Consider the following 12,395-nt stretch of genomic DNA (forward strand, 5'->3'; position numbering starts at 1 on the left):
CACACATGCTACTGTACTTTACACGCTCTAACTGCACTAACAAGGATCCCCTCACCTCGACACGCTGAATGCTCGGAGAGAATTTGCACAGATGTCGTAACGGTGGCTTAAAAAAATGTTGCTAGCAGTTGCTAAATAAAGTGGAATTTGTTAATTTGACTAGAGCACATGCAACAGACATAAATGTCATAAATTAGACATAACTGGGCACAGCTTTGACTTTTAGGTGGGGACAAAGTGCGTCCAATCGGATCTTTACTATGTGGAAAACACTTAGACCAATATTAGTTGGAAACATTCGCCTCCTTTGGTTGCATGAAGACCAGAAGCAGTTTGACGTAAATTCAAAACATTCTTCAATGAGTAAACATCATCCAATGCTGTGCAGAGGAGCTTTTGCTTTGACGCAAATTCACTCACATCAGCATGTTAAATGCTTGAATTAGCTGATGGAGCTGGAGTTGGCCATTCTCTGATTTTTGTCAGAGTGAGGCCACTCATAAAGTGTATGTAGAGTAAATAACTTTCAGGCCTAAATAATCAGGTAATCATTAAGTATGAGGGGAGGAAAAAAAAGGCTTTGTCTCGAATAACTGCAAAACATCAAGTTTTATTGGGTTTTTTTTTTAAGTGATTGACTATGGAGGAATTCCTTCATAATTGACTTAGTATAAGTGGACCACTGAATTAAAATCAGCTTATAGCCCCATGCAATAGCTCTGCAGACACTACATTTGAAGGACACAATAAATTATTTGTTGCAAATACTGTAAGTTTGAATCTGTCCAGATCAAGTTAAAAAAAACAAAAATAACATAAAAACGTATTGATACCTTTTTTTCTTGGCTCAATGTGCAAGCAAAAATCCACCACAATTCACTGATGCTCAACTTTTCTCACAGCGCAGCTCCTGACCTCCTTCTCCTTTTCCTGCTTTTCGCTCCGCTCTCTGACGAGCAAGATGCATAATAATTTTGTCATCTTGGCTGCTGAATTGGGTCAACGTTTTTCCACAGCCGGCTGGACCAAGAATCTGCGCCCGAGGCTGAAAACGGATTCGCTCGCTGCTTCTGTCTGTGTGAACGTATTCAGGCAGACAAAGAAATTGTCCGTCTATTTATGCCTGCAATCTAAAATCAGACTAATTGTACTGTGGTTCAAGTTGGCACTGACATTTTCTCTAAGAAAACAGAAATTAGCCTTTTAGCAACTTATCGTACCTGGACACCTCTTGAATTTTTTTCATATTTTGCACACATCGTATCCTCTCGTTTGGACGTACTTTATTGGGGTTTTATGTGGAACAACACAAATCAGTACATGGCTGCAGTGGAAGGAAAACTGTCCATTTTTACGTTATTTCAAACAATACATAATCAGAAAACTGTGGCAATACTGTGTTGAAGACCATTTTACTGTAATTACAGCTAAAAGTTTCATGGTTCTCAACGTTTTTGCCAAGTCTTGTTTGCAAAATAGCTCAAGCTGAGACAAAGTGGATGGATTGTGTCTGGGAATAACCATGTTTATGAGAGTGTTGGTAGGATTTTGGCCTTGTCTGTGAACAGTTACATCTTTGAACATGATGTAAACCGCTCCATTGTAGCTCTGAATGGACATTACGCATTAATGTCCATTAATGTCCAGTTTTGGAAGGTGAACTTTTGGAAGTTCACCTTCCAAAACTGGTTTGGAAGGTGAACTTCCAAACCAGATTTCTTTATCAGCCTACATCAGACTTTCTTCAAGGTTGCCATGTTTTTAGCTTTAGTTTACTTTCCATCAACTCTGACAAACGTCCATGTCTCGGCTTAAGAAAAGCATCCCAACAGCATGAAATTGCCCCAACGTGTGTTTCACGGTGCTTATGATGTGCTAAATGTAATGTTCGCCCACCACATTCAACCCTCTTATGATCATGTTTCATGTTTGCTGTGTCTTTTTTAGAAATTTTGTGCTGGGAAAAAGTTTCACGGCCAGGAATCCATTTGAAAGTCTCTATAACTTTGTTTTTTTTTTAAAGGATATGGTTATTTCTAAATTCCCTTTTCTGTTATTTTCAATCAAAAGCGAACATGTGAAAGAACTAATTATGGCTAATGCGTCTCTCTGGCAGACAGTTTAGCTTAAAGGCAGGTACTTCATCAAGCTGTGCTTTTAGCGTGATGACAGGCTGCATGTCAGAACCAACCTCAACCTGAAACACCCCCCCCTCACATCTCATTATGATAACGTGACATTTTTTTTGAAAGCTTTAAAAAACCAAACAGGTCCTTATAAAAGGTATTTCCAGATTGACGTATGAGAGATATTCCACCCGCAGTCAGTAGAGCGTTTCTGTGGGGTAATTAAACCATGCGACGCCGTAGTTGCTGTCTAATGGCGAAAAATGTGAGACAAGTGCTGTTTTATGTCGTGAGGGTGCAGAGCGTGGAGGAAACAGATGGGCGACAGAAGCAATACGGACGACTCGTCATGTGGCTGAAAATACGTCTTTTGTCGCCATCTAGAGGGCATTTGTGGACAATACATTAGTCTGATAAAATTCTGAAGCCAAAGCCTCAAACTTCAAGGAATTCTCAAGTATTTTCACAGTTCTCTCTTGAATAATAATTAAAAAAAAAAAAAAAAAAAGGAAGCGGTTTTGTACATCAAATGGTTAAATACCTTTGATATTCTTGTATCTGTCTGTAAGACAAAAAAAAAATAGTTGTACTTCATTAAGACAAAATGCGTGATATTTGGATATGGCAAGAGAAAAATTCCAATTCAGACATTGACAAAAGACTTAAAGGAATTTATTTCCTGGGTTTGACAATTGTACTCGAAACAAAGGAAAAGAACTGTTTTTCCAAAACTAAGTTGGTGATAAATGAAAAATCTCTTTTTTACCATTCGCTGTGCAGTATTTACTAGAGAGCTAACAGTACAGTTATGCAGATTATACTTTTCATAACAAATTCATATTTTACTGTGGGCATTAAAACGCTATTGTACAAGTTACTTCATGTCAACGCTAGAAAACACTTGTAATTTCACAAATAAATGTATACAGAGTTAAAAAAAATTATGAACGGATTTAATTTTAATAACAGCACAAAGGACAAATTTGAACATTTTTTACATAGAAACGGGTTCACGTTGGTTGGCCTCGTCTCTTCAAAGTAAACTATCAAAGTAAACTATCAAACTTATGCTTTGTTAGGTTTGCAGCTCATGCTCATGTTCATCAACACAACATCACTGACGATAAACAGCAGAAATAAAATACAACAGTTTTTTTGTATTTTGCCATCAAGTCTCGCACTTCATGATCTCTCGGAGGCAGATGGTGGCGTAACAGGAGGAGTCTAGGTCAAAGTTCAAGCTGAGTGCGAGAGACTCCGATTTCTCCGATTCCTGCTTCTTTGCGCCATGGCCGCAGGCGGCTCTGTGCAGCTGGTAGCTGAGGTTGTGCGGGATGGCCAGCAGGGGGCGGTAGCAGCCCGGAAGGTTCAGTTTGAGGCTGCTGACTCTGAAGCGGCTTTCAGCCAGCCCGTCCCCTGCCAGTCTCTCCTGGTACCAGGCTTTCATTGCGTTTTCTGGATATTTTACGGAGTTTCCTGGCATTGGCAATAACACCTGAGAGGATGGCAAAATATTGATGATGTAATTACAAAAAAAAGCCGCTTGATTACTGTATGTGTGCAGCAGTAAAAAGTATAGCTCAGGAAACGACCTACTTGTTCTAATGTGTAAACTCCTGATTGCTCCTCTTCACGCGTCACCACATGAATCTGAAGAGACAAAAGGTCATAAAAAGCAAGTGAAGTATTTAAGATGGATGTATGAAAGGGTTGAAAAACCTCCAATGTCATTTGTTTTGTATTTTATTTGGAGAAACAACTTATAACGTCTGACATGAAAAGAGTTAAATGAGGAATACTTGATCAGTTGAAAGCAGTTAAGGTTCAAGAAAATCTTTTACTGTTGGGATTTAATGCGAAATCTTTCTAAACGTCCTTTGAAGTTACTGTTTCTGCTCAATTTCTGATCTTACCTGGGGAGAAATGATCTCTCCAGCGTCCTCGGTTCGATTTTGTCCCGTTTGCGTCCACACAAGGTCTCCTTGTCTGACACCGAGACCCATAGCGGAGAGCCTGTGTGCCGCCGCGTCGTTCCAAACCCTGATGACCACAAACACGGAACTGTCAAACACCACCAAGAGGATTCCAGTACTTTGAAGTTGTAGTTTTGCCTGAAGCTAACCTGCTACAGTAGGCGTGAGGATAGAACACCCTTATGCTGTGGGGCAGGCTGAGCCACGCCTGGACACAACCATCTGGGCCGGTACCATAGCGATTCAGGGCGCGGAGCATCAGCCTCTCCCGGGGCTTGGACAGCGGCATGAGAGCCAAAGATTCCTTAGGGTTGTCTGTTTGAAGGAAGTGTCTCTTCGCGAGGCTGTGAGGATCATCACTGTCCTCCGGAGAGAAGAACAGACGTACAGCATTGACCTGAAATAAAGAAGAAGAAATGCAAAAAAGCAGTTGGGGAATTATTATTTGTTCTGCTACAGATTACTGTAAGTAAGTAAGTACTTACTTGCTTACTTACTTACAGATTACTATGATGTGGAACCACTGAGCACCAAGTCCTGAGGTGTTTAAAACCTGACCAGTCACTAACTTGTCTCTGCTCTTCTTCTCAGGCATGCTGCCACTTTTTGTTCTGTACTTTGCTTGTAGATTACGTTTACACATACATTCTGCACTCATGACTAGCAGTAAAATAGTAAAAAAAACCAATATGAAATATATATGTACAGTAATATTGAAGTTATATTTTGTTTCCTGTAATGATGTAATGCAATGAAAATTAAAGGAATCATTAAATACAAAATAAAATCTCAAAACAAAACAGAACTGATAATAAAGTGATGATAAATGACGACATAAAAAGTAATACAAATGACAAACTAATCCAAATTAATACAATACCAACACTAAATTTGAACTCTGATATAAAGTTTGTTTTAATGGACCGATACAGAGTCAAGGATCATTTTCACTCAAGTGTCTCACCATATCCTCTTTCAGCAGAGCCAATCCTACTCGATCTGACAAAACACTTTGTCCGCTTCCAAACCGCTGTGGCCCATAGTAGTTGACAAAACCTCTCCTCTGCAGAGAGACACAATACAGATGAACATGGCAGTAGCAAGTGTAGCCACCTACAACAGCTGGCTGCTCTAGTACGTAACATGAAAACGTGTTTTTTAGCATCACAAATTTTCCTCTGACGACAGAACTTCAAAAACGTTTTATTCAAAAAAGGTTTTGTTGATTGTACTTCTTAGTTTACGACAGGGTTTGCTTTTACTCGTAAAACCACCCAACATATTCTTTGTATCATACAGTTGTGTAAATGATAGCAAGATTTAAGCTAAAAGACCTTTACGTTCTCCACAGCTTCCTTCACGAGAGCCACCAGGCGAGTGTCCCCGTCGGCACCAGAGAGGCGTTCGTCGGAGGCTCCGTGTGGTCTGAGGTTGCGGACCACCAGGTCAAAGTGATTCCCCCGCAGTCGTCCCAGCTTCAGGGGCTCGTTGACCGAGCGGATCTGAGAGAGACGCATCCCTCTCTTCTCAAATTCTGCTGCTTTCTCTTTCAACCTAGAGGGAAAAAAAAACATTTACACATGAAGCAGCCGACACAGAACGATTTTTACAGTAGTCTCTTGATTTATAGAGGCGACACCGCAATACCGTTGTGGCGAGACCTTCTTGACCACCATGGACTGGTAGGTGACGGCTCTTTTGTCTTTGATGCCGGCGTAGGTGAAGTCTGACGGCAGGACCCCGAGAGTAGCTGCCATGTAGCTGATGGCTTCCAGTGTCTCCAGGTTCTCCTTACACAGGGTGAAAGCTGTGTAGCACATTAGTGGAATATTTCAACCAACTAGCAATGTGCTGGAGCAATACTCTATGCTTCGTAGACTTAAAATACTACATGCAGCCTCTCAATGTGAAAGATTCCACAGCCCGTGTTAAAGCTTGTTTTCAGAGGCACTGTGGCGCGAGGGTGAAAAAAAGCAAGCTGAAATTAAGAATTAAGAATAATCTTGACCTCGACGCTGATGACAATGTGTAGGTGATGCCCAAAAACCGGACCTTACCAGTATAAATGTCTTCTTCCTTGCGTTCTTCCGTTGTCCTCTTCTTTGGCTTGCCGTGCTCTCTCAGTCTCACTGAGATCGACGTCCTCCCTTGGCTGCTGAAGCTTTTTGTCTCCACCAGCTTCCCGAACCTTCTGTTCAGAAAGTGGTGCACTGCAGTCCTGTGCTCCTTGCTGTCGTCCGGCCCAAAAGTGTAGGACGAACCTCGCACCTTGGCATCGATGAACCTGAAGAAGTCCTCTGCCTCCTCTTCTCTGACCAGCCGGGCCAGCTCCCTGTAGTCGGGGTCTTCCCTCACCCTGATCTCGGGCTGGATGGTGACGGTCAAGAGGAAGGGGAAGCGATGCCGGACGGCTCGGTGGACGTTGGCTCTCTGGTGTTTGTCGGAGAAAGAGCCCAGGGAGAGCTCCGGACCGGATGGCCGTTTTTCTCTTAGGGTCATCACAAACTGCTCCAGGTCTTCACTCACAGATGGGCCTAAAATAACATCTAAATCAAAGCTTCCCAAAGCAGGAAGTGGGGTGTCTGAACCCGCCCCCCAGTCGGATGAAACATCAGCATCTTGAGAACCTGAACAGTAAAGATTCTCCTTTAACTCTGTGTTTCTCTGGTTTTCCTCTGAGGAGGTGCAGCCAGCTGTCTGCACGGCTTGGGCTGTTTTGACCTTCTGTCCATTAATGTCGATCTCAGTGACGACAAAGTCCTCGATGAAGGTTTTGATGCTTCCAACGAAGCCTTCATGTTTTGAGATGAAGTATGCAGGAACATTTACAGGCTCATTGCCCTTCATTGTCACCTTAAAAAAAACAAAAAACATATTTAGTTATTGATCATAAATTAACTATCAGGATTACAAGACAGAAATTACTTTTATACTGAGAAATTCAAAGCACAATTCATATAAGAACTTTAAAAAGCAGAACAAATATTAAAGATCAAAACCTTTTTTTTTTTTTTTTTTTGCTTTCAGTGACAATGCTATTTCTAATAACTTGTTAGACCAATCGGGCAAAATTGCATTGATAAGCATCACAAATTGCGGTACACTTAACATCTAGAATTATCTTAACAAAGAAATCAGACCTACCTTTACTGGTGACTCCGTCATTCCCTAAAAACAAAGGTCTGTGCGGCTTATCTGACCCTCTTCAAATTAAACTGTAAATGTATCATGACTTTATTTAAATCATTCCACTATTTGTTTACGGAACGGTGCCGCAAGCACCGTGTAAACCAGCAGTTTGTAAACACGGCCACGCCGTGACACAATCTAGGTCTACTTCCGTACCACGTGACAGTCATGTGACGTTTCTTAAAGGGAGAGTGTTTGCGTTATTAATTTTATATAAGATGAAGGCAAACCCATGCACACGCCAAATCTGCGCTGCGAGACAAAAGGTAAAATCAAAATTTAAAAAAAATCAAGATTTTTATTGCTTTATACTGAATCTGTGTTGACTGCAACTTAAAAGGCAATGGATTTGATTTCCCCCCCCCACCACCAATTACAAGAGACTTTTATTGTTGTTCGTCATTTGGACTGATTCCGTAATATTTTATTTTAAACCGGCAAAGAAAGATTTCCCAGTAGTCTCCATTTTTACACCGTCCACTTTTATTTACACTGACTACTCTACTGCGTTTAATTTTTATGTGGTTTTATTCATATTACAACTTAAACAGAGAATCAAATCCCACATTAATCAAACTTTTTTTCCCTGCAGTAATAATAAGAAAAAAAAAACACTGACAGAACAATGACATTAAACGACTCCACTTAAATTAGGAGCGCTTCACCTCCTGAGGTGATAAGAACTCATAGTGTCACAACTTTCTCTTGGTCCTCATCTAGAGGAAAAATCTGCACTAAAGTTTAGATCAGATCCCCCCAAAAAATGTTTCTTTTCATATCTGCAGTCATCTTCTTTGTTTTGTTCACGTTCAAAGAGCTTGTGGACCACAAAGCTGGTCCACAAGCTCTCGGTACTACTGCTCAGCTTCTTGTTCATCTCTGATGCACCCGAGCTGCAGAGTCATCTGAGTATTTCTGCCAAGCTTCACATAATTTAAAGGAAGGATCACTGGAGAAATTTAGAGTATTTTTCACAATGGGAATCAGAAGATGAAATAGTTATCATAAAAACAATGCCAAAGAAACTTTTAAATGTCTTCAGAAAACAACCGCTGACCAGAAGTTACAGAGTAAAATACTGTGTTCTCAATATATTACGTTTTGTTTGCATTATTGGTTTACCTCAAATTATTCAAGATATCCAAAGTACGGAAAGCGTAGTGGAACATTAGGGTAGCTGAACGAGCTTCAAACACCAACAGAACTCCCATTCGTTCTGCACCACACAATTCCTTCAAGAGGAAAACATTTAAAATGTATGCCAAGATCTTGTTGACGTTCAGTAAATGAAGCGGTGTGAGTCATGAAGAAAACAGGCATGTCTCTCTGCACAGTACTCAAAAACATCAGTCTTCCCGGATGTTCGCCATCTGTGTTGAGCTCCAGAGAAATCTTCCAACAGAGAACTCTCAGAGGTTACAGCACTGATGCTCTGGTTCCAATTGGAGCAGAGTATTTTGCAATAACAAAACACAATGACTTCCTTTCAGTCTCCTCCCACTGGCCCAGCCCTCTATTCCTCCAACAAGAACAAGCTGTCCGAGTGAAAGTTGGGGCGTATTTTGAACTCTCTTTTGGGAGGTGAGGTTGCAAAAGGAAGATGGGGAAAGTCAACGTTTGGTTGAAACGAAGTTACATCTGCACAATAGGTGTGATAGCGGTAAGCGTTTTCTATTTACTAACTTTTTTTTTTTTTCTGACAATATGTATTATAAGACTCAGTGGAGTCAGTATCTTTTATTTTATTATTTGGATTTTGATTTACTTGGAATGTGTATGCAGCGGGCATATCTTTTAATCGATTATTGAAATTTGTTTGATGATCTAAAACACTTAAAAGTGACAAAAATGCAGAAACAAAAGAAATACGTGAAGAATAAAAAAAAAAAATCATGTCTCCCAAAACAATTCATTCCTATTCTTTTGTGTGTGTGTGTGTGTGTGTGTGTGTTGTTGCTATTATAGGTAATCGCTGTCTTCACCTTGGGAATGGCTCTCTTTGGTCATGGACTGAGTATGCACGAGGAGGTAACAATCATGCATAAAATCAAACAAATTTGAAGTTAAATTTGTTTTTTATGTCCTAAAAAAATGCGTGAATAATCTGACGTGAAGCTAGCAACAAATTCTAACTTGTGCTAATTTCACCTTTTACTAATTGGCTGTGTTTTATTGCACCTTGTGGGGACATTGGATTATTTGAATTCTCGGTCACAACAACAAGAAGGCCCCCACCTAATATTGGAGATTGCAGAACACTCCTATCAGTCTGATATCTAATATGGTTATGCATGTAAAACATACTGAAAGTTGCTGATGTGAACTATTGCCACTTCCACTTGTCAACATGTTCCTTTAGTGTTCCGACACCTAAAAGGAAAAGAAACACATTATCATCATGATTGGTGGATAGAAGTTGGTACAACACTTAGAAAATCCTTTTGATTTTCTCGAGGTACCGAGGTACTTGAGGTACTAAATCGAATGCACCATCAGTGCGCAAAAAGGAGATTTTCTACTGTTCAGAATACATCGACATGTTTCATCTACAGGATGACCAATTTTTGATGGGGATATATTTCTTCTATGGGTATTCCGTCGTCACTCTCCTCTTTGCCATCATTGGTGGGTTTGGTGTCTGGAAGGAGAAACAGTGGGCTCTGATAGCGGTAGGTAAAACACACAGGAAAAAAAATGAATGCTTTTTAGTGAAGACAACAATCTTCCATTATCTGATGCCACTGTATGTTTGCCAGTTTGCAGTTGGAATGATCCTGGGATGTCTGTTCTTTATCTTAATAGAAATATCCTTTCCATTTGCACATAAAGAGGTACTGCCATCTGCATTCTTAATTTGAAGCTTTGTCTGCTAAATAGTCAGTAGTAAATCGCAGTACAACTCTGAGTGTGACTCGATAACTATCGACCTCTCTCTTATTTTAATCCTGTTTTTTTATGTTGACTAGATGGAACGTGAGCTGAAGAATAACTACCTCAGCATGTTGCCTCTCTCAAACGTCAGTGAGAGCGAATTATCGGAATTCTACCATACACAGAGTGAGGTAAGTAGCCTAAGTTGAGTTCGTCACCAAGTAAATGTCTGTAGAGTTCCCAAGAATTTAATTGAGTCACTTGTAGTTTTCAATTGTTCTTTCTGTTTGATAGCTTTATTGGTTGGAATTGTAACGCCTATTAATAATGTCTAATTAGACAGAATTCACTCCACTGCTATGGTTACAGTGTTTCATCTTCATTACTAAAAACAAATGGTCTTAAATTAATCTCTTTCTTCAAAAGTATACAAATACCCAAAAATGACGCATTTCTGCACATTTATTAAAAATAGAAACCCAAGAAATCACATTTATGCTTACTTTTTAGAGTAAGCATAAATGTTGCTTACTTTTTAGAGAAAAGTGTAGTAGGATGTATGTAGGATCCTGTAGGATCCACATTGTGTGAATTTATACATTTCACACAATGTCTAAATGAGGTTTAGACATTGTGCGAAAACCTGCTTGCCGTTTCTGGGGATTTAAGATAACAAAGCTCTTCACCATGAGATAACATGTTTAGTTACATTTTCTAAAACTGAAGATAATAATATATTTTTTTCTTTACTTTCTTCTCAGCTTCACTGTTGTGGCATCACAAGTCTCGGGGATTGGGAAAACAACATTCCCGAATCATGCAAGTGTGACATAGACTCCTCTGATGACTGTGTGAGTGTTTGTCTGTCCCAAGTCCTTTTGTAGGAAATTGATTTCTCTATCAGCGTTAAAAGAAAATGGTCTGTATTCCTTTAGGCAGCAAAAAACAAAACAAAAAAAACTCAGCTTGGAAATGACAGCTATGACTGGTTAGCAAGAATTTACTCCCCGGTTTCCACTGATTTGAAGGACTTCAACATAGATTGTTCATCCATTTTTTTTTTTTTTTTGCTTGTTTTTTACAGGAACTGTTGATTGAGAAACATGCAGTTAGATGAATCAGTTTCGTATTTCTTGGTCCACTAGCTTTGTTCGTATGACGTACCATCTATTTGTTGTCAGATTCTTCCTGTCAGAATATAATTTTTGTTAACCTTACAGTTGCACTACTTAATGTCTAGCACATGATAAGATTTCGAGCTGTCATAAGAAATAATTTACCTTATCATTCATGTCTCTGTGTTGTAGATGGATGTTTATCTACCTATGCACAATGATTCTGGACTGAATCTTTTGAATGTCAAGCCCATCAGGATTTATGCTAAGGTAACAATCAAAATCTTTGCATGCTGTATTTCCAAGTTATGGTTTCTGTATATTCAGGGGTAAGAAGAACCTGGCCTCAGGATTCAGTTTCTTTCTTTCTTTTTTTTAAAAATTTTTTATTACCAGTAAATCATGAGATTTTCTTACAAGCCATACATTAAGGCTTTAACGCTTCCATCCTCTAAAAGCTACATGACAAGTTGAACTGACCAATCTTTTCTCATTCCCAGCCATGCCTCCAAGTCTTAATTCAAATTGAGAAGCGCTCTCTTTCCACGTTTCTTGGCATAATGTCAGCAAAAACATTGTTGTGGGTAAGTACTATGCTCATTTTTATTTCTGCATGATGTACATCTGTATACAGAACAAATTGTTGCTAGTCACGTAGACTTAAAAAAAAAAAATTTTTTATTTTGCTGCCCCCTTCTGTTACGTTCAAAAAATGCAAAGACTAGTAAATAAAAAGCACTGCAAAGTAAAGAACTGTCTTTCTTTCATGTTTCCATAGATACTATCAGTCGGGCTGTGTATTGCGATTCTGTTTCAGCTGAATAAAAAGGTGGAAACTCCAAATGTGGTCTACAGTCGAGAGGCCAAAGCAGGGAATTATGACATCCTCAATGATGCTCAGGAACCGACTTTGAAAATCGAATGATTTTGTTTTTCTTTTGCGATTCCCAGATATTGGGACAAAAATGTTAGCATCAAGCAATGCTATTTTATAATTAACTATACTATATTAAGAAATTATATTTTATCCGCAGTGCTACATGAATGCAAGTTAAAACATTTTGCAACAAGTAAATCAAGTAAATTAAGCCCAATGTCAGGTCTGTGTAAGCCAAATATGA

The 12,395-nt window shown here is 39.4% G+C and overlaps 2 protein-coding genes across 3 annotated transcripts; one reads left to right on the forward strand and one right to left on the reverse strand.

Annotated features, from left to right (window-relative positions):
- Nucleotides 1-2,776: 2,776 nt before the first annotated feature.
- pus7l (pseudouridine synthase 7 like) lies at nucleotides 2,777-8,493 on the reverse strand. Of its 2 annotated transcripts, none has more exons than XM_008400981.1 (9): nucleotides 8,411-8,493; nucleotides 6,157-6,952; nucleotides 5,747-5,906; nucleotides 5,434-5,653; nucleotides 5,064-5,162; nucleotides 4,249-4,496; nucleotides 4,040-4,166; nucleotides 3,723-3,776; nucleotides 2,777-3,621 (listed from the first exon to the last, which is right to left on the reverse strand). In XM_008400981.1, exons 2-9 carry the CDS (start codon nucleotides 6,944-6,946, stop codon nucleotides 3,295-3,297), a joined length of 2,025 nt encoding a protein of 674 aa, XP_008399203.1. In that variant the 5' UTR covers nucleotides 6,947-6,952; nucleotides 8,411-8,493; the 3' UTR covers nucleotides 2,777-3,294. The 2 variants fall into 2 exon arrangements, with proteins under 2 accessions (XP_008399203.1, XP_008399201.1); XM_008400979.2 differs by lacking the exon at nucleotides 8,411-8,493 and adding an exon at nucleotides 7,244-7,443.
- A 295-nt stretch (nucleotides 8,494-8,788) lies between these two features.
- LOC103459443 (tetraspanin-9-like) lies at nucleotides 8,789-12,389 on the forward strand. Its single transcript, XM_008400982.2, has 9 exons — nucleotides 8,789-8,948; nucleotides 9,254-9,316; nucleotides 9,841-9,957; nucleotides 10,045-10,119; nucleotides 10,255-10,350; nucleotides 10,921-11,010; nucleotides 11,467-11,544; nucleotides 11,775-11,858; nucleotides 12,053-12,389. Exons 1-9 carry the CDS (start codon nucleotides 8,889-8,891, stop codon nucleotides 12,197-12,199), a joined length of 810 nt encoding a protein of 269 aa, XP_008399204.1. The 5' UTR covers nucleotides 8,789-8,888; the 3' UTR covers nucleotides 12,200-12,389.
- Nucleotides 12,390-12,395: the final 6 nt, after the last annotated feature.

The sequence above is a fragment of the Poecilia reticulata genome, linkage group LG23 (assembly GCF_000633615.1).
Source record: "Poecilia reticulata strain Guanapo linkage group LG23, Guppy_female_1.0+MT, whole genome shotgun sequence".
NCBI classification, from domain to species: domain Eukaryota; kingdom Metazoa; phylum Chordata; class Actinopteri; order Cyprinodontiformes; family Poeciliidae; genus Poecilia; species Poecilia reticulata.